This window comes from Carcharhinus amblyrhynchos, unplaced genomic scaffold (assembly GCF_965287045.1).
Source record: "Carcharhinus amblyrhynchos unplaced genomic scaffold, sCarAmb.v2.hapA scaffold_37, whole genome shotgun sequence".
NCBI classification, from domain to species: Eukaryota; Metazoa; Chordata; class Chondrichthyes; order Carcharhiniformes; family Carcharhinidae; genus Carcharhinus; species Carcharhinus amblyrhynchos.
Window position 1 is genome coordinate 5875284 of NW_027649778.1, and position 21336 is coordinate 5896619.

Here is a 21336-nt window from a genome sequence, read left to right on the forward strand (position 1 = left end):
GCGGTGCCTGTTTTGAACTGACAGGAAGAGAGTTGAGTGTCTTTGGAACTCCTTGCCATGAAAAGCTTTGGAGCCAGAATCTAGAGATAGGATCTGGGTGGAGACTTGATGGACCAAAAGCCGCTCCGAAGGGATTCTTTGATTCTATTCCAAGAACGTTCCATAGAATCCCTACAGTACAGAAGGAGACCATTCGACTCATCATGTCTGTTCCAACCATAATCCCACCCAGGTCCTATTCCCAGAACCCTACACATTTACCCTGCTAATCGCCCTGACTCTAGGGTCAGTTTAGCATGGCCAATCCATTTGACACGCACATTTTTGGACCGTGGGAGGAAACTGGAGCACCCGGAGGAAACCCACGCAGACACGGGGAGAATGTGCAAACTCCACACAGATAGTGATCAGATGCCGGAATCAAACCTGGATCCCTAGCACAGAGAGGCAGCTGTGCTAACCACTGTGCTGTCCCAACGTTGTGTTATACTGTGAGCAGTTTTGGTCTTCTTATTTGAGGAAATATATGATTGCATTGGAGGCATTTCAGAGAAGGTTCACTAGGATGATCCCCGGTATGGAGGGATTGTCATACCATGGAAAGAGTAAACAGGTTGGGACTCCACTTATTGGAATTTAGAACAATAAGAGGTGATCTCTTTGAAACGTATCGGATTAAGGGGCTTGATAGGGTAGGTGCTGAAAGGATGTTCCCCCTCATGGGAGAGTCTTGGACCAGAGGGCAAAGTCTCATAATAAAGGGGTGTCAATTTAAGACTGAGATGGGGAGGCATTTGTTCCTAAATGAAGTTTATTTATTAGTGTCACAAGTAGGCTTACATTAACACTGCAATGAAGTTACTATGAAAATCCCCATGTCGCCACACTCCAGCGCCTGTTCAGTTACACTGAAGGAGAATTTAATATGGCCAACGCACCCAACCAGCATGTCTTTCCAAGTGTGGGAGAAACTCTTGCAGACACGGGGAGAATGTGCAGACAGCGACCCAAGTCAGGAATCGAACCCAGGTCCCTGCACTGTGAGGCAGCAATGCTAACCACTGTGCTACTGGGCCAACCCTCCCTCAGACGGCTGAGAGTCTTTGGAATCCCTTGCCACAGGTAGGTGTGGGGGCAGAGTCCTTATGTATACTTAAAGCTGAGATAGATAGATTTTTGATCAGTAAGGGAATCAAGGACTTACCTTGCATTAAGTTGATCTTTCTCTACATGCTAGCTATGACTGTAGCACTACATTCTGCACTCTCATTTCATTCTCTATGAACGCTTTGTTTATTTAGCACGCAAGAAACAATACTTTTCACTCTATGTTAATACATGGGACAATAATAAATCAAATCAAATCAAATCAACAGTTTCAGGGAAAGGGCAGGAAGTTTGGATCAGCCATATTCTTATAGAATTGCGGAGCTGGCTTGAGGGGCCAAATGGCCTAATCCTTTCCTTTTTCTTGTGGTCCTGAGGACAGAGATCCCCTCTGCTAACATGGAAAGGCAGAAGAGACAACAAAACCAAGCAACACAAAGCACGGTCACGATGACTGGGGAATGGGGATTTGGACAAAATGCCGCAAGGCATTCAATGTTGCTCAGCCAGAGGGGGTGACTCCCAGGTGAGGAAGGGTGAGGGTGGGACAAGAGGTGGTGGCTTGACAATGAGAACAATTGAGCACAAAGTGTAATATTGGGAGTGGTTGCAAGCAGCTGAGAGACAATAATGAGGAATGGATGAGAATGAGACTAAAGCGAGTTGGAACATGTCACCCAAAGGCAAACTGGTTGCCCTGTTAAAACCCATGATCAGTCTTCCATTGCGTGCCCAGGTTATGCTGTTGGTGCACAGAGCAGAAGCTCCTTACCTGATAGGCACACTTCCTGTGCAATTTCTTCTGATCTTTAAACCACTGCATCAGGTCTTTCACGAACTGTAAAGTGACTTTCCCATCTTCCAATTTGGGACCCGTATAATCATCTTCGATTGCTAGGTACAAAACAAAAGCCAGGACACTGAGAAACTGGAGCATGTACAAGGTGGAAGTATGTGGGGTGGAGTGCGAGGGACAATGCTGCTGAATGTTTAGCTACGATAATGGCTTTGTAACTTATTATGGGCCATCGGGACAGGCTCAAAGGAAGGAATCTTCTTTAATGAAGGAAACACATGCTGAGAAAATATGGCTCGAGCTTTTTGAAGGAACTGAGATTTTGTACAGGTGGTTTGCATAGCATGAGGGGCGCACACTGTCTGGGCCCACAATTCATTGCCCATCCCTAATTGCCCCTTGAGAAGGCGATGGGTGAGCCGCCTTCTTGAACCGCTGCAGTCCATGTGGTGTAGGTACACACACTGCTGCAAGGGAGGGAGTTGCGGAATTTTGATCCAGCAACAGTGAAGGAATGGCTGAGAGAGAATCACAGAAGAATCCTTACAGTGCAGGTGGCGGCCAATTCGGCCCATCGACTGCGCTGACCACAATCCCACCCAGGCCCTCCTCCCATAACCGCACATTTGCTCTGCTAATCCCCTGACACTAGGGTCAATTTAGCATGGCCAATCAATCTAACCTGCACATCTTTGGAGGAAACCGGAGCACCCAGAGGAAACCCGCGCAGACACAGGAAGAATGTGCAAACTCCACACAATCACCCGAGGCCTGAACTGAACCTGGGTTCCTGGCGCTGTGAGGTGCTAACCACTGTGCCACCCCCATGTAGTTCCAAGTCAGGATGGTGAGTGTTTTGGAAGGGAACTTCACAGAATTGTTACGGCACAGAGAGGGGCCATTTGGCTCATTGTGTCTGTAACCGGTCTCCAAACAAACATTGTGACTTAGTGCCATTCCCTTGCCTTTTCCCCATACTCCTATACATTGTTTCTATTCAAATAATCATCTAACGCCCTCTTGAACGCCTCAACTTAACCTGCCTGCACTCCAGTGAGGATGTCTGCTGGTGGTGGTGGTGTTCCCTATTGGTTCTGCTGTTCTAGTTCTTCTGGATGTCAGAGGTCAGAGGTTTGGAAGGTGCTCTTGAAGGAGCCTTGGTGAGTTACTGCAGTGTATCTTGTAGATGGTATGCACCGCTGCTACTGTGTATCAATGGTGGCGGGTGAATATTTAAAGTGATGGATGGGGCCTGGGCTGGTATTGAGATTCGAGTACCCTCAGAGATGCACTCATCAAGGCAAGTGGAAAGTTTTCCATCACAATCCTGACTTGTGCCTCATCAATGGTGGAAAGACTTTGGGGTGAATCACTCTCCATAGAATTCCAACTCTGATCCACTCTTGTTGCCACACTTTCCCCGATATCAGATCCAGATTAAGATCAAATGTGATCCCTTGGATGCTGATAGTGGAAGATTCAGCAATGGTTGTTTGCTGTTGAATGTTAAAAGGAGGTGGTTTGATTCTCTTGTTATTTGCAAAAATTGGAGAACAGGAAGGATGGCGACACAGTGGTTAGCACTGCTGCGTCACAGCTCCAGAGACTCGGGCTCAATTCTGGCTTCAGGTGACTAACTTTGTGGAGTTTGCACATTCTCTCCGTGTTCGCGTGGGTTTTCTCCGGTGCTCCGGTTTCTTCCCAGTCTAAAAGTGTGCAGGTTAGGTGGATTGGCCATGCTAAATTGCCCCTTTGTATCCAAAGATGTGCAGGTTTGATGGACTAGCCATGTTAATGTGCCCCTTAGTGTCCAAAAATGTGCAGGTTAGGGGATTGGGCATGGTAAATAACCCCTTAGTGTCCAAAGACATGCAGGTTAGGTGGATTGGCCATGGTTAATTGCCCTTTAGGGTCCCAAGATGTGCAGGTTAAGGGGGTTAGTCATGCTAAATATGTGGGGCTACGGGGGTAGGGCAGGGGAGAGCGCCTGGATAAGATACTCTGTCAGAGAGTCGGTGCAGATTCTTTGGCATTGTAGGGATTCTATGGTTCAATGAGAGGGCATGAATATAAAATATAAAAGCAGACAAATAGCTCTGGTGGCACAGAGGTACCAAACTTTCAGTAGAACGGTCAATACAAATCAAGTGCAGACTTTCTCAAGTCACTGATTAGGTCCTGGAAGTCACCTCAAGTTACTGAAGATAGGTAACAGGTGGTCAGGACTTTTGAATCGAGTGACCCAACCCAGATTGAAGAATGTGCAAACAAAAACCGGGACACAGAGACTGGAACATGTACAAGGTGGAAGTATGGGTGGGGCGGAGTGCGAGGGACAATGCTGCTCAATGTTTAGCTACGATAATGGCTTCGTAACTTATTATGGGCCATCGGGACAGGCTCAAAGGAAGGAATCTTCTTTAATGAGGGAAACACATGCTGAGAAAATATGGCTCGAGCTTTTTGAAGGAGATTTTGTACAGGTGGTTTGCATAGCATGAGGGGCGTGCACTGTCTGGGCCCACAATTCATTGCCCATCCCTAATTGCTCTCCCTTCACAGGTCTAAATGTCTCTTTTCTCTGGCATTCAGTAAATTAACTGGTTGGAGGGGCAGTGGGTCAGGAACGTGTGGGGGACAGATTGTCTGACCATTTCCTGACTTTGATATGTTTATGAATGTTGAGCCTGGACAAGCTTGCATTCTGCTGTCCTTTCTTTATGTTTTAGTGCCAACACGTTGGAGATATCTGCGCTCCCTGGCATTCAACAGCAGATTAGCTAAGGGCAGGTCTCGACAGTGACTTTCCTGCTGCTCAAAGGAACTCTCCAGACAGGGTCGCTTCCTACTCATCGCTGCAAATGGAGCAGGCTGCAGTTGGTTCCCTCCAAACCCGCCACTCATTCACAGACTGTACAGGGCCACATCTAGAGTATTGCGTCTCCTTATCGAAGGAAGAATGTAAATGGAAGCAGTTCAGAGAAGGGGCGGCACAGTGGCAGTGGTTAGTACTGCTGCCTCACAGTGCCAGGAACCCGGGTTCAATTCCTGACTTGGATCACTGTCTGTGTGGATTTTGCACATTCTCCCTGTGTCTGCATGGGTTTCCAGGTGCTCAGTCTGAAAGGCGTGCTGGTGGCATGCACTGGCCATGCTAAATTCTCCTTCAGTGTAGCCAAACAGGCGCCAGAGTACGGTAACTAGGGGATTTTCACTGTGACTTCATTATAATATTAATGTAAGCCTAGTTATGACAGTAATAAGTAAACTTACAACTTAAAAGTTTACCAGACTAATACCAGGAATGGATAGGATGCCTTTCGGAGGAACGTTTGGGCAGGCTGGGCTCGTGTCTGCTGGAGTTTAGAAGAGTAAGGGGCAACTTGACTGAGACATATGAGATTGTGAGGGTTATTGACAGAGTGGATGCGAAGAGGATGAACATAAGAAATAGGAGCAGGAGTAGGCCATCTAGCCCTTCGAGCCTGCCCCGCCATTCAATAAGATCATGGCTGATCTGAAGTGGCTCAGTTCCACTTTCCCACTTTCTCCCCATAACCCTCAATTCCCTTGTCTGTCAAAAATCTATCTACCCGTGACTTCACCACCACTTCAACGGGCAGAGAATTCCAGAGATTCACCACCCTTTGAGTGAAGAAGTTCCTCCTCAACTCCGTTCTAAACTGCCCCCCCGCCCCTTAACTTGAGGCTGTGCCCTCTAGTCCTGTTGTCCTTTCTGAGTGGGAAGAATCTCTCTACCTCTACCCTATCCATCCCTTTCATTATCTTATACGTCTCTATAAGATCCCCCCCTCATCCTTCTAAACTCCATGCTTCCTCTTGCGGGAGAATCTCGAACTGGGGTAGTGGGAGAGTCACTATTTAAGAATAAGGGGTCACTCAATTGAAATGGAGATGAGGCAAAATGTTTTCACTCAAAGTTGTGTGTCTTTGGAATCTCTTTCTGGGAGTCTGAATATTTTTAAGGCAGAGGTGCATAGATTCTTGGTAAACAAGGAAGGGTGGGAGGGGGTTGATAGGCTTTTGGGGGGTAGACAGGATACAGATTTGAGGTGACAATTAGATCAGCCATGATTCTGCTGAATGACAGAGTAGGCCTGAGGGGCTGAATGGCTTCCTCCTGCTCCTTGCTTGTATTACAGGTTCCTGGAAGGTATCCGTACACTCCAATCTGAGAAACAAAGCTGGTGAACGTGGTGCCATCTGATGCTCCCCCCGCACCCCCCGAGACAATTGGACTGGAAAGACCTCAGGTGCAGTGCTCGGCCTGAAACAAGATAACTAAGCTGAGGTTTGGGAGGAGCAGGTAAACACAGTGGTGCAATGGTTAGCATTGCTACCTCACAGTGCCAGGAACCTGGGTTCGATTCCCGGCTTGGGTCACTGTCTGTGCAGAGTCTACATGTTCTCCCCATGTCTGCGTGCGTTTCCTCCCACACTCCAGAGATGTGCTGGTTAGGTGCATTGGCTGTGCTAAATTCTCCCTCGGTATTCAAGACAGGCGCTGGAGTGTGGCGACTAAGGGATTTTCACAGTAATTTCATTGCAGTATTTGGCCTACTCCTGCTCCTATTTCTTATGTTCTTATGTAAGTCTACTTGTGACACTAATAAATAAACTACTTTATTTAAACAAGCCTCAGGACTGGGGAGGGGTGTAGTAAGGTAGGGGACAAGAAAATTAGCCAGAAATGCATATGCTGATACTTTCTGTGGGCAAAAACCGGAGCAGCATTTGTCCTGTAAATGCCCAAAAGCAACTCGGGTGCGTTACTTGAGTATTCCCAGTGCTTTCACCCCAGCAACACTACACTTCCAGGAAAAAAAACAAGAGGTGAGATGAGGAAACATTTTTTTTTATAAACACAGCGCGTTGTTGTGATTTGGAAGGCGCTGTCTGAAAGAGTGACAGAAGCATGTTAAAGAGGAACTTTCTTGATTTGATTTATTGTCACATGTATTGGGATACAGTGAAAAGTATTGCTTCCTAGGTGCCATATAGACAAAGCATACTGTTCATAAAGAAGGAAAGGAGAGGGTGCAGAATGTACTGTTATAGTCATAGTTAGGCTGTAGAGAAAGATCAGCTTAATATGTGATGGGTCCATTCAAAAGTCTGACGGCAGTAGGGAAGAAGCTGTTCTCGAGTCGGTTGAATTGGAAATATGTTGGCCATTGCTTTGCAGTTGCTGGGTCAACACCCTGAAATTCCCTTCCTAGTGCATGATCCACTCTGTGCCATCAGTGGGACATCTTGACAAATACATGAATAAGATGGGAATAGAGAAATATGGTCCAGGGAAGGGTAGGAATTCTTAGTTCAGTTGGGCAGCATGGTCGGTACAGTTTGGAGGGCCGAAGGGCCTGTTCCTGTGATGTAATTATCTTTGCACTAACCCACAGAACAAGGACTGCAGCAATCCAAGGTGGCACCTTCTCAGGACAACTAGGGATGGGCAATCAATGCTGGCCAACCAGCAACGCCCGTTCGCCGCAAGTGAATAAAAAAGAATGAATAGCTGGGAGTAAAAATTTGCAGAGCTTTGGGGGGGGAAAGGAACAGGGTGATGAAACAAATTGAATATCTCTTTCAAAGGGCAGGCCTTGGGCTGAAGGGCCTCCATCTGCTGCATGATTCTAAGTGCTGTGGAGAAAACAGTGCAAGCTTGCTCCAGCAAAGTGTGAAGTCTCATTTTTAAATACTTACTCATGCTCTCGATGTCTAAAGAATCCACCACTGATCGCTTCAGCTCATCGTTTGCTATTGCACGCTCGAAGGCTTTCTGTTTGACAATTTTGTTACATTCTTGGTATTTCATTTTAGCATCTTTGTCATTTGGCTTCACCTTAACCACCTGTAATGGGACAGAAAGGGCCAAAAGTTATATCCAGGTTTTCTTACACAGCTCTGACCTTCCCCCGAAAAGACAAGTCAGTCCAAGCCACCTGAAACAGAGTCTGGAGTGAGACTTTACCCATCAAGTCTGCACCATCCACAGCCATGTTCTTCCGCACTGCTGAACCCTTCCATTGATCCCACTGTCATTCCTTAACTGCTGTCAGCAGGAGTGAAATCAGGGATTAGGAAGCTGACTTTGCAGTGGAGAGGCAACGTGGGCCCAACTGTGTGAACAGCAGCTCAATGCTTACACCCAGACTCAAATCCTACATGCCTACCTGACCCAAACATTGCCAATGGGCTTATTTCACGCATCGGTGCTGATATACTTCCGAGAGATCGTGCTTAACTCAGTGCGTGATTCACTGTGTGCATGGCTCTTAAACCATCTGAGTGGTTCCCACCTACCTTAGCACAATGGTTAGCACTGCTGCCTCAACGCCAGGGACGCAGGTTTGATTCCCGGCTTGGGTCGTTGTTTCTTTGTGTCTGCGTGGGTTTCCTCCGGATGCTCCGGTTTCCTCCCACACTCCAAAGATGCGTAGGTTAGGTGGATTGCCCGTGCTAAGGTGCAGGGTGACGGAGTTAAATGGAGGGGAGGGACCCAAGTAAGATGCTCTTTCAGAGAGTCTGTGCAGACACGATGGGCCAAATGGTTTCCTTCTGTACTGTAGGGATTCTACAGATTCTAGAATGATAAACACCACACAACCACTCTTTTCAGAGTCTAGATTGTTCTAGAGCAGACTCCACAGCTCAGACTATTCCAACAGAGTTCCAGTCACACAGCCCAGACTGTTCTAGAGCAGACAAACTTCCAGTCACATAGCCTGGACTGTTCTAGAGCAAACTTCCAGTCACATAGCCCGGACTGTTTTAGAGGCAAAACCACTCCAATCACATAGCCCAGATTGTTCTGGAGCAGACAAGATTCTAGGCACATAGCCCAGATTGTTCTAGAACAAACGTCTGGTCGCAGAGCCTGGACTGTTCTAGAGCAGACACTACTCCTGTCACACAGCCCAGACTGTTCCAGAGCAAACATCTCCTGTCACATAGCCCAGACTGTTCTAAAGCAAATACCACTCCAACCACACAGCCCAGACTATTCTAGAGCAGACACCACTCCTGTCACACAACCCAGACTGTTTTAGAGCAGAAGCTGCACTGTCACACAACCCAGACTGTTCCAGAGCAGAAAATACTCCTGTCACAGCCCAGATTGTTCAAGACTCAAATTCAGTTAGGAACGATATGATCCACAATTGGATTGTTGGGACATTCCTATGGTTTGAATAGGCATGGTGAGAACTTAAATATATTGATCATTATGCCTCACAGACATTCTAGAAACAGCTTTCCAGTGTAAATGCCCAGTAACCACTACCATTTAAAAAAAATCTCAAATGTCAGTGAACTGCAGAGCTAATACAGGTAAATAAGAAGGCAAACATATACATGAAAGCCAAGATATATCCAGGACTCATCTTCAAACTAAAGGTGTCAAGAATGGATATGAGTTCGTGGCAATGTTCTGGGTTAGAATGGGACCGACGACCCCGTTGTTAAAATAAGTCACAAATATACGCAGCTTGTATTTATAACAACTGACTGTATGTGGAATGATTTCCTAACTAAGCTTTTACTGAGGATTTATCACCCTCATCGCCCACTATAAATACTCTGACAGCTCTGTGAATGCACCTGACTGCTCGCTCCAGCAACTGTTAAAAGCTCAGCCAGCATTTCTAGAATTTGCTGGGCAGCGACACACTGAATATGTGAAACAAATCAGCACAGGAGTCAAGAGTTGGGAGCCAGTCAAAACTGGAAAAATCTGGACTTACGTATCCCTTTTCTTTTTAATAAACTCACAGTGCGATAACAGGATTGTCTGACCCTGGAGCTCCCCTCACTTCGGAGCAGAGAGGCTCGCATGGGAGAGCGGGTGGACATCTTGTGCGGACACTGAAGTCACGGGCGCTTCCAAATACCAACTGCAGCCCATCCTAAACTCGCTTCCTGCTCTGTTTGTGTTCAGGGTTCCAAGTTCCACACATTTTTCCCTCCTCTTTAACTGGTCAGGCCACAGTGAAGATTCAGTTGTTTACATGGAGGCATGTGACTGGCCAGGGAATTACCAGCTAGGCTCCCCCAGAATCTTGTTCAAATCTGCAGGGGTGCATGTGCGAGTGCACGTTTGTGTGTGTTTGTGTATTGCATGCATGAGTGTGTGCATGTGTTTGTGTGTGGTGAACATGACATGTTTGCGTATGTGTGGTGTGTGCATGTTTGTGTACTGCGGTGCGTGTGCACGTTTGTATGTGCGCACATGTAGTGTGTGTGCATAGTGTGTGTGGTGTGCAGTGCACGTATGCACATACAGACAGGAGTCAACATGCTTTCTATGTTCCCTGCAGTCAAATTAATCTACCAGGCCACCAATGAACAACAGAGCCCTAACACGTTAGCACATTTTGGAGTAGAGAAAGTGACTACTGAACCAAGAACGATGTGGGTTCACATAGGAAAATAACGAGGAGGAAGAAACGTGCATTCACATGTGAAGGCATGAAGGGATTATCTTATGCAGAAATGAGGTGAACAACTTTGTGTCAGTCTCCACCGGAGATTAGAAGAATGCCTCACATCCTTTAAAAAGTATCTGGATGAGCGCTTGGCACATCATAACATTCAGGGCTGTGGGCCAAGTGCTGGTAAATGGAATTAGGTGTCAGTGCAGACTCAATGGGCCAAAGGGCCTTTTCCACATTATATGACTCTATGATTCTTTACCAGGGAGACAACGGTATTGTCACTAGATTAGTAATCCTGAGAGCCCAGGTGAGATCCGGGGACCTGGGATCTAATCCCACCATGGCAGATGGTGATATTCGAATTCAAAAAAAAGTCTGGAATTAAAAAGTCTAATGATGACCATGAAACCGTTGTCAATTGCTGTAGAAACCCATCTGGTTCACTCATGCCCCTTTAGGGAAGGAAATCCGTTGTCCTTACCCAGTCTGGCCTACATGTGACTCCAGAGCCGCAGCAATGTAGTGACTCTCAAACGCCATCTGAAATGGAGGGCATGTAGGTTTCGGGCAATAAATGCTGGGCCCAGCCCGCATTCCATAAATGAGTAAGAAGAAAGGTGGGAGGTCAGGTACTGTTCATGCGTTGGTGCAAACTTGATGGGCTGAAGGGCCACATCTGCTCTGTATGACTCTCAATGATGGAGCAGGCTCGGGATGCCAAATGGCCAACTCCTGTTCCGAATTTGGACGTTTGCATCACTTATCACATCTCCTGGGGTGAGCCAAAGCCACGCAGTCAATGAAGTGCAGTCACTCACAGGAACATGCAATGCACACAGCAGGATCCCACAAACAGCAGCAAAATAAACAACCAACTCATTCGCATTGGTGACATCGAAAGATAAAACTGTTGGCTTGAAGGATCAAAGGTGAACATGACCAGTGGCATGGGGGGGCGGCACAATGGTTAGCACTGCTGCCTCACAGCGCCAGGGACCCGGGTTCAATTCCGGCCTTGGGTCACTGTCTGTGTGGAGTTTGCACTTTCTCCCCATGTCTGTGTGGGTCTCCTCCCACAGTTCAGGTTAGGAGCATTGGCCATGCTAAATTGCCCCTTAGTGTACCAAAATGAATAGGTTAGGTGGATTGGCCATGCTAAATTGCCCCTTAACGTCCCAAATATGTAGGTTAGGTGGATTAGCAGGATAAATACAAGTGATTTAAGGGATAATGCCTGGGTAGTATTGTTGTCAGCACAGACTCAAAGGGCTGAATGGCCTCTTTCTGCACTGTAGGGATTCTGTGACTCCATGCAGGAGTGCACTGAAGCATTTCCCTCTCATTACAAACATCAGAATGCAGAGTTTTCACACCAAGAGCTGACTCCCAATATTTTTGAGCGGTGCAAAGTACTGGTGCTTATAGGTTTGGTGATAGCTATGAGAGCAATTTGAGGTGGGCCAGTGAGTCTGCTGACCAGCTGCTGGTCCGGCCTCACCTCAACTTTTCAATTGCCACCCTTGCTTTCAAAGCCTTCACCCCCCCTCCCATTCCTGTGACCTTGTCTAGCCTGCTGAGATTGCCACATTCTTCTGGCGTCCTAACTTCAATCGCTCAACACTGGAGGCCATGCCTACAGATGCCTGGCTCCTAAGTTCAAGAATTTCCTCTCTAGCGCTTTTTCAAGTCATCTTGTAAGACACTCAGAGTCACAGAGCTGAGACATAGAGGTTTACAGAATGGAAACAGGCACTTTGGCCCATCTTGTCCATGCTGCCCCTTTTGTTTTAAAAAACCCCTAAGCTAATCCCAATTGCCCCATTTGGCCCATATCCCTCTAAACCCATCATAATACCCATGTAACTGTCTAAATGCTTTTTAAAAGATAAAATTATACCCGCCTCTACCTCTGGCAGCTTGTTCTAGATACTCACCAGCCTCTGTGTGAAAAAATTGTCCCTCTGGACACTTTTGTAATTCTCCCCTTTCACCTTAATCTATGCCCTCTAGTTTTAGACTCCCCTACCTTTGGGAAAAGATATTGACTATCTACCTTGTCTATGCCCCTCATTATTTTATAGACCTCTATAAAGTTACCCCTCAGCCTTCTCCGCTCCAGAGAAAAAAGTCCCAGTCTATTCAGCCTCTCCTTATAACTCAATCCATCAAGTCCTGGTAGCATCCTAGTAAATCTTTTCTGAACTATTTCTAGTTTAATAATATCCTTTCTATAATAGGATGATCAGAATTGCACACGGTATTCCAACTGTGGCCTTACCAATGTCTTGTACAACTTCAACAAGACACCCCAACTCCAGTATTCAATGCTCTGACCGATGAAACCAAGCATGCCAAATGCCTTCTTCACCACTCTGTCCACCCGTGACTCCACTTTCAAAGAGCTATGAACATGTACCCCTAAATCTCTCTGTTCTGCAACTTTCCCCAGTGCCAGTAACTGAGTAAGTCCTGCCCTGGTTCAGTCTACCAAAATGCATCATCTCGCATTTGTCTAAATTAAACTCCATCTGCCATTCGCCAACCCACTAGTCCAATTGATCAAGATCCCATTGCAATTGGAGATAACTTTCTTCACCATCCACTATGCCACCAATCTTGGTGTCAACTGCAAACTTACTAACTATACCCCCTATATTCTCATCTAAATCATTAATGTAAATGACAAATAACAGTGTCCCTGAGGCACACTGCTGGTCACAGGCTGCCAGTTTGGAAAACAACTCTCTACAACCACTCTCTGGCTTTTGTCAAAAAGCCAATTTTGTATCCATTTGGATAGCTCGATACAACGTGAAGTCAGAATCATATAGCACAGAAACAGGCCCTTCAGTCCAACACATCCATGCCAACCAGGTTTCATAACTGAACTAGCCCCATTTGGCTGTGTTTGGCCCACATCTCTCTGGGCAGCAAGGGGGCACAGTGCTTAGTACGGCTTTCTCACAGTACCAGGGACTCAAGTTTGGTTGCTGGCTTGGGTGACTGTCTATGCAGAGTCTGCATGTTCTCCCCATGTCTGCGTGGGTTTCCTCCCACAGTCCAAAGACTGTTAGGTGAATTGGCCATGCTGAACTGTCCCTTAGTGTCAGGGGGACTGGCTAGGGTAAATGCATAGGGTTATGGGGATTAGGGCCCAGGTGGGATTGTTGTCGGTGCAGACTCGATGGGCCAAATGGCCTCCTTCTGTACTGTAGGGATTTTCCCATCCATGTACCTGTCCAAATGTCTTTTAAATGTTGTAACTGTGCCCATCTCTACTACTTATTCTGGCAGCTCATTCCATACACACACCACCCTCTGTGTGAAAATGTTGCCCCTCGACTCCCTTTCCCCTCACCTTTAACTTATGCCCTCTAGTTTTTGGACTTCTCTACCTTGGGGGGAAAAAAACCTTGGCTGTTCAGCTTACCTATGCCCCTCATGATTTTATAAACCTCTATAAGGTCACCTCTCATCCCCCCACGCTCCAGGGAAATAGGTCCCAGCTCTCCTAATAATCTACCTCTTTGACCTGGATTTAGCTCACCTGTTTGAATATTGCCTCGTACGTCAAATTTGGTTTGATAACACTGTGATCAAACACTCTGGGGCTTGTCCTCTGTTGAAGGCGGTGCGTAAATACAAACTGCTGCGGATTAGCAACACTGCACAAGCTGTAAGTGTTCCAGAATCTCGCGACCACCTTGAGCTCGTCTTGACCTGGGCAGCAGTAAGGATGATACCACTGGCTTCAGTGGATCAAGACTGGCAAAGTGACTGCCAAGTCAAGGATCCTGCCACTGAGCTTTAGGTAGCAACGCTCTGGGAAATCAGGCTGCTGACCTGGTGCCCCCCTACCCCAACTTTTCCAACAGTACATCAGAATGTCATTGGGGACCTGGACCCACCTCTGTTCATTTGCCTTGCTTTTGGGTCCCTTAATTTCCTCTTTCTTTCCTCAACCTCCCCCCAACCCCACCTCCATCATTCCATTCAGTTTAACCAGGCTTTTATTTTGCAGGTCCAGAGAACCCTCAAGTCCCAGAGGGCGGGCACGGTGGTCAACACTGCTGCCTCACAGGGCCAGGGACCCAGGTTCAATTACGGCCTGGGGTGACTGTGTGGAGTTTGCACGTTCTCCCCATGCCTGCGAGGATTTCCTCCAGGTACTCCGCTTTCCTCCCACAGTCCCAAGATATGCAGGTTAAGTGGACTGGCCATGCTAAATTGCACCTGAGTGTCCCAAGATATGTAGGTTAGATGGATTGGTCATGCTAAGTTGCCCCTTAGTGTTCAAAGATGTGTAGGCTAGGGGGATTAACCATGGTAAATGTTTGGGGTTTCAGGGCTAGGCCTGCTCTGTCAGGGAGTCAATGTAGTGTCAATGGGCCAAATGGCCTCCTTCTGCACTGTAGAGATTCAATGATGACAAGTCGGGGCCCATTCTGTCCGACCTGCTGAATGTTTCCTGCTTTCCCGACCCCACCCCATGTCAGATGCACCCCAAGTTCCAGGTTCAAGCGCAGTAATACATGCTGACACTCGGAGTGCAGATGGAAGAGATTAAACTGAAGCCTTATCTGTCCTCTTGGGCAGATGGAAAAGATCCCCCGGTGCTATTCTGAAGATTGGGAGGGGGAGGGTGTGTGTGTGCGTGGTGGGGTTTTGACCTGGTGAACTGGTCAATATTTATCTCTCAATCACCATCACAAAAAGACAGATTATCTGGTCATTATCACACTGCTGTTTGTTAAAGTTGCTGTGCAACTGCTGTCTTGTTGCAAAAATGACGTTAAAAAATACACATTTTCCACGATCCTTATCACAGAATCATTGAATCCTGCAGTGCAGGAGGAGGCCATTTGGCCCATCAAGTCTGCACCGACCACAATCCCACCCAGGTTCTAACCTCATAACCCCATATATTTACCCTGCTAATAAAGAGTGATGAGTGTCTGGAACAAGCAGCCAGAGGTGGCTACAATTTTATCTTTTTAAAAGCGTTAGACAGTTATATAGGTAAGGTGGGCATAATGGGATATGGGCCGAATGTGGGCCATTTGGACTAGCTTTGGGGTTTTAAAAATAAAGGTGGCATGGACAAGTTGGGCTGAAGGGCCCGTTTCCATGCTGTAAACCTCTACGACGCTATGACTCTAATCCCTCCAGCCTATGCATCCTGGGAATTTAGCATGGCCAATGCACCTAAGCTGTACATCTTATGCCTGGAAGCATCCTCATGCATCTCTTCAGCAATTTCTCCAATGCACTCACATCTTTCCTAAAGTGCGGGATCCAGAACTGGACACAATACTGCAGCTGAAGTTAAACTAGTGTTTTACACAAGTTCAACATTATCTCCTTGCTCTTGTGCTCTGTGCCCTTGTTGATAAAGCCTAGTTTACAGTGTACTTTACTCGGCACTCCCTCAACAACGTATACACGTATGCACGTGGGTGCCCCAGCTCCTGCACCCCTGCTAGAATTGTACACCTTATGTTATATTGTTTCTCCAAGTTTTTCCTAACAAAATGAATCACTTCTAACGTTTCTGATTTCTATGGTTCTGTGTCTAACTCACAAAGTTAGGGAGCCTGATTGCTTCTAGTTTAGTAACAAAAAAACTGCAGGTGCTAGACATCTGGTAAAGAACACAGAAAATTCTGGAAAGACTCAGCAGGTCAGGCAGCGCCTGTGGAGAGAGAAACAGAGTTAATGTTTTGAGTTTGTGTCTCGTCTCGTTACTGCAGAAGGTCAGGGGACATGGAGTTGGGGGTAGGGTGTTAGCGTGGATAGAGGATTGGTTGTCAAATAGGAGGCAGAGAGTGGGGGTTAATGGGTGCTATTCGGATTGGCGGTTGGTGACTAGTGGAGTGCCCCAGGGGTCGGTGCTGGGCCCTCAGCTATTTACCATTTATACAGATGATCTGGAGGAGGGAACCGAGTGTATGGTGTCGAAATTTGCTGATGACACCAAGATTGGTGGAACAGCAAATTGCGCGGAGGGTGTGGAGAGTCTACAGAAGGATCTAGATACGCTGGGCGAATGGGCCAGGAACTGGCAAATGGAATTTAATGTTGGCAAGTGCGAGGTGGTCCACTTTGGTAGGAATAATGGTAGGAAGGATTATTACATACGTGGCGAAAAACTGCAGCAAGCGACGGTGCAGAGGGACCTCGGGGTCCTTGTGCATGAGTCGCAAAAACCCAGCTTGCAGGTGCAGCAGGTGGTCAGGAAGGCTAATGGGATGCTGGCCTTCATAGCGAGGGGGATTGAATATAAAAGTAGGGAGGTCTTGTTGCGGTTGTATAGGGCATTGGTGAGGCTGCAGCTGGAGTAGTGTGTGCAGTTTTGGGCGCCGTACTTACGCAAGGATATTTTGGCCTTGGAGGGAGTGCAGAGGAGGTTTACTAGGCTGATGCCGGAGTTGAGGGGGTTGAGCTATGAGGAGAGGCTGAATAAACTAGGCTTGTTCTCGTTAGAGTTTAGAAGAATGAGGGGAGATCTCATTGAGACGTATAAGATGATGAATGGGATGGATAAGATAGAGGTGGAGAGACTCTTCCCACTCAGAAAGGACAGTAGGACTAGGGGGCACAGCCTCAAGATAAAGGGGGGGGCGGTTTAGAACGGAGTCGAGGAAGAACGTCTTCACTCAAAGGGTGGTGAAACTCTGGAATTCTCTGCCCGTTGAAGTAGTGGAGGCTACCTCGCTAAATATTTTTAAGACGCGGGTTGATGGGTTTTTGATAAGAGAGGGGATTAAGGGTTATGGGGAGAGGGCGGGAATGCGGAACTGAGCCATGACAGATCAGCCATGATCTTATTGAATGGCGGGGCAGGCTCGAAGGGCTAGATGGCCTACTCCTGCTCCTATTTCTTATGTTCTAACACAGTTGGAGTGAAGGTTAACACACAAACATACGGATAAAATTGCAGTTAATGCTGCCTCAGTCCCAGCAGGTATTAAGAGATCTGGGGCAAAAGTGGGTGTGTGTGAGAGGAGGGCATAGGTGAGCGATAATTTTACAGAGTGGCGAGACACGCCCAAGGGGTTTAATGGCCTCCTTCTGTATTCTTTGTCAGGAAAATCAACCTGTAGATTTCCACTCACCGTATCGTAGTCTTTCAGCGCTGCCTTAAACTTGCCTAGTGCCATATTGGCTGTGGCTCTTCTGTAATATCCTTTAATGTATTTCTTATCCAGTTCCACTGCCTTGGTGGCGTCTGACAAGGCGTAGCCATAACATTCAGTCCGTAAGTATGCCAAGCTACGGTTCCCGTAATAAATAGCATTCTCCGAGTTCAACTCGATGGCCAGTGTATAATACTTAATGGCATTATCGTAATCCTTATCTGCAAGAACAACAGGCCAGCATTAGAAACTGACTACTGACAGTGCAGCTAACTAGAGTCTACACTGTTATCCAGGTTGTGTATAACCTGGCATCTGCCTTAATGCACAGTAACTGTAATAGGAACCGTCACTGCTCAGTTAACTTAATCTCCACATCAGCAGTCGTTACAGATTGTGTACAAATTATAAGACAGAGGCCAGGATGAGGAACTTAAGCTGAATCTTCCTGCTTATGTTGCAACTACCCCTTTCTGAAGGGGCAGACTTGCAGACCGGGCACCAGGGACACCATCTGTGGCTGCCGTTGGAGCAGTTGTGGCAGTCCCACCAAGGACAGCGTCAGCACCCAGCTCAAACCCTGCCCTCACATCCTGTGCTCCGTCCTGTGCCCTTTCCAAGCTCGGATATACTGGGAACTAATTACAAATGAAATACCCATTCATATGCGAGCAGACAAGAGTGGAATTACCTCATCACAGAAGCAGGGGACCCATCAATCTTGCAGCACAGACTGTCTGTGCAGCACACACGCCCAGGGGAAATTAAATGATTCTATTCATCAAAACGTGCTGTGTCTCTTCAGAACCTGCCTGTTCGAATGGGGGGACAGCGCAACTGACAAATTCAATGGCATCATCCGTGGCTGGTACTCAGGTTGGGGACGCAAGCCTGGAATTCAGCATGTGGCAGGAACACAGGAGTCCTTCAAGCCTGTTACTTCATTCTGAAGCCAGTTGGAAAGTTGGAAACCAGATGTCAATGGGGTTGCGGGGATAGGGCCTGGGTGGGATTGTGGTCAATACAGACTCAATGAGCTGAATGGCCTCCTTCTGCACTGTAGGGATTCTATGTTCTATATTTGATAACTAGCCTGTTTGACCATGTTACGAATGCACCTTCTCGACGCAAGTCCTGGAGTGGGACTTGAACCCGAAGTTTTTGGCTCTGAGGCAGGTATGTCACCTCCATGCTGTCAATTGCTGCTTATACTCTTTCTTGTGAAGCAAATCATAACCAAATCCCGGTAAAGGAGCAATGTAACAAAATTAAAACTTTAATGATACTTAAATTAAAATAATGTCTCACTTTCCAAGTACCGGGTTTTTATATAAACAACAGGTTGGAGATTAGTGTGTGCATGTCTCACTGAATTAAACCCAGTGGCAGCATGGCAGCACCTCCCCACTCAGAGTGTGCCAGTCTCTCTCGTACCTTCTATTGGCACAGCATCTGCCAGCCATAATAAAGTCCACTATTTGGCAACCAAACCCGTCAACAACAGCTATTTGGCAGATGAACCTCTTGTAATGTGAACAATAGCTCACTATTTAGCAGCCAAATCTCCCTCATTGCAACTAACAGCTCACTATTTGGAAGACAAACTTGAATCTCCCTATTATAACTAATAGCTCACTATTTGGTAGCCAAATCTTCGCTGTAACCTATAGGTGACTATTGGCAGACAAGCCTCCCTTATTGGAACCAATAGCTCACGATTTAGCAGCCAAATCTGCCACACTATAACCAATTGATTACTATTTGCCAGTCAAATCTCCCTCACTATAATCAATAGCTCACTATTTGGCAGTAAAATCTCCCTCACTACAATCAATAGCACTATTTAGCAGCGAAATCTCCCTCACAATATTTGGCTGTCAAATCTCCCTCACTGTAACCAATAGCTCACTATTCAGCAGCCAAATCTCCCTCACTGTAACCAATTGGTCACTATTTGGCAGCCAAATTTCCCTCATTATAGTCTATAGCTCACCATTTAGCAACCAACCCTCCCTCACTATCACCAATTAGTCACTGTTTGGCAGTCAAATCTCCCTCTCTATAATCAATAGCTCACTATCTGGCAGGCAAACCTCCCTCACTATAATCAATAGCTCACTATTTGGCAGTTAAATCTCCCTCACTGTAACCAATTGGTCACTATTTGGCAGTCAAATTTCCCTTATTGAAACCAATAGCTCACTATTTAACAGCCAAATCTCCGTTACTATAATCAATATCTCACTATTTGGCAGTCAAATCTCCCTCATTGTAACTAATACCTCACTATTTGGCAGGCTGGATTTGAGGCCCTTCCCTCTCTCCCTCACACGAGGGCCAGGGGCCCGGGATGTTGGTGCCGATTCTGCCCCCTCTCCCCCCGGGGAAGACAGGACCCGGGGCATGGGGCTCCTCCCTCACCTTTGAAATACTGGTTGGCTTTGGCCTTCATGCTCTGGGCCTGGTCGTGCTTCTCTCCGCTCGCCGCCTCCGCGCCCTCCGCCATCTTCCCACCGCCGGCTCGACCGTAAATCGAAGCCGCTCTCCCTCACCCCGGCCCATAGCAACCGGTCGCAAAACAAACAGCGCAGGGGAACGCCGGCGACGGCCACTGTCGTGAAGTGCTACCGTCAAGCGGGGGCGCCAGTGACGCCATCACGTCAACATGCCAGGCAGTGACGTCAGCACGCAGACACACGCACCTGGGTGACGTCGCCAGACGGGAACGTCAGCACCAGGGGTGTGACGTCATCAAGTGGCAAACAGAGGGGATTTCCCCTTGTCTGCCAGAGAATCCCAGACTCTGCTCCACACCATAATATACCCACATTCTGCTCCACAACACAATATACCCACAGTCTTCTGCACAATCTAGTACACCCACATTCTGCTGCACAATCTAATATACCCACATTCTGCTGTACAATCTAATATACCCACACTCTGCTGCACAATCTAATATACCCACACTCTGCTGCACAATATAATATACCCTCATTCGGCTGCACAATCTAATATACCCACAGTCTGCTGTACAATCTAATATACCCACACTCTGCTGCACAATCTAACATACCCACACTCCGCTGCACAATATACCCTCATTCGGCTGCACAATCTAATATACCCACAGTCTGCTGTACAATCTAATATACCCACATTCTGCTCTACAATCTAATATACCCAGATTCTGCTGTACAATCTAATATACCCACATTGCGCTGTTCAATCTAATATACCCACAGTCTGCTGCACAATGTAATATACCCACATTCTGCTTTACAGTCTAATATGCCCACATTCTGCTGTACAATCTAATATACCTGTCCTGGTCCCTCCACACCCATGCTATAGTTAAGAAAGCCCATCAATGCCTCTATTTTCTCAGAAGACTAAGGACACTCAACATGTCCACTATGACACTCACTAATTTTTACAGACGTAGCATAGAAAGCAGATGTATCACAGCTTGATATGGTCCCTGCTCTGACAAACGCTACAAAAAACTACAAAGGATCGTGAATGTTGCTCAGTCCATCACACAAACCAACTGCCCATCCATTCACTCCATTTACACTTCCCTCTGCCTTGGAAAAGCAGCCAGCACAATTAAGGGTCCCACACACCGTGGTCATTCTCTCTTCCACCTTTTTCCATCAAGATAAAACAGTCTGAAAACACATACCAGGTGACTCAAGAACTTCCCTGCTGTTATCAGACTTTTGGATGGACTCACCATATGTGCCAGCAGTGAACGACTGAAATGGGAATGTTTAATCCAGAGGTTGTTGTTTGAATCTGTTCTCCCATGTAATCAACAATTCCATCCTGGGGAAAAAAA

The 21336-nt window shown here is 46.9% G+C and overlaps 1 protein-coding gene across 2 annotated transcripts in view; it reads right to left on the minus strand.

The window, feature by feature from the left end:
• Positions 1-20015, minus strand: part of ppp5c (protein phosphatase 5, catalytic subunit) — a 41220-nt gene extending 21205 nt beyond the window's left edge. The window contains exons 1-4 of one of the 2 annotated variants that reach the window (XM_080218211.1): positions 19917-20015; positions 17475-17716; positions 7631-7778; positions 1880-2001 (exon numbers count right to left, since the gene is read on the minus strand). In XM_080218211.1, coding sequence (XP_080074337.1) covers positions 1880-2001; positions 7631-7778; positions 17475-17716; positions 19917-20001 — 597 coding nt within the window. In that variant the 5' untranslated portion in view covers positions 20002-20015. Of the gene's footprint in view, positions 1-1879; positions 2002-7630; positions 7779-9697; positions 9764-17474; positions 17717-19916 lie in introns of those variants that run through there. The other variant, XM_080218212.1, reaches the window with a different exon arrangement.
• Positions 20016-21336: the final 1321 nt, after the last annotated feature.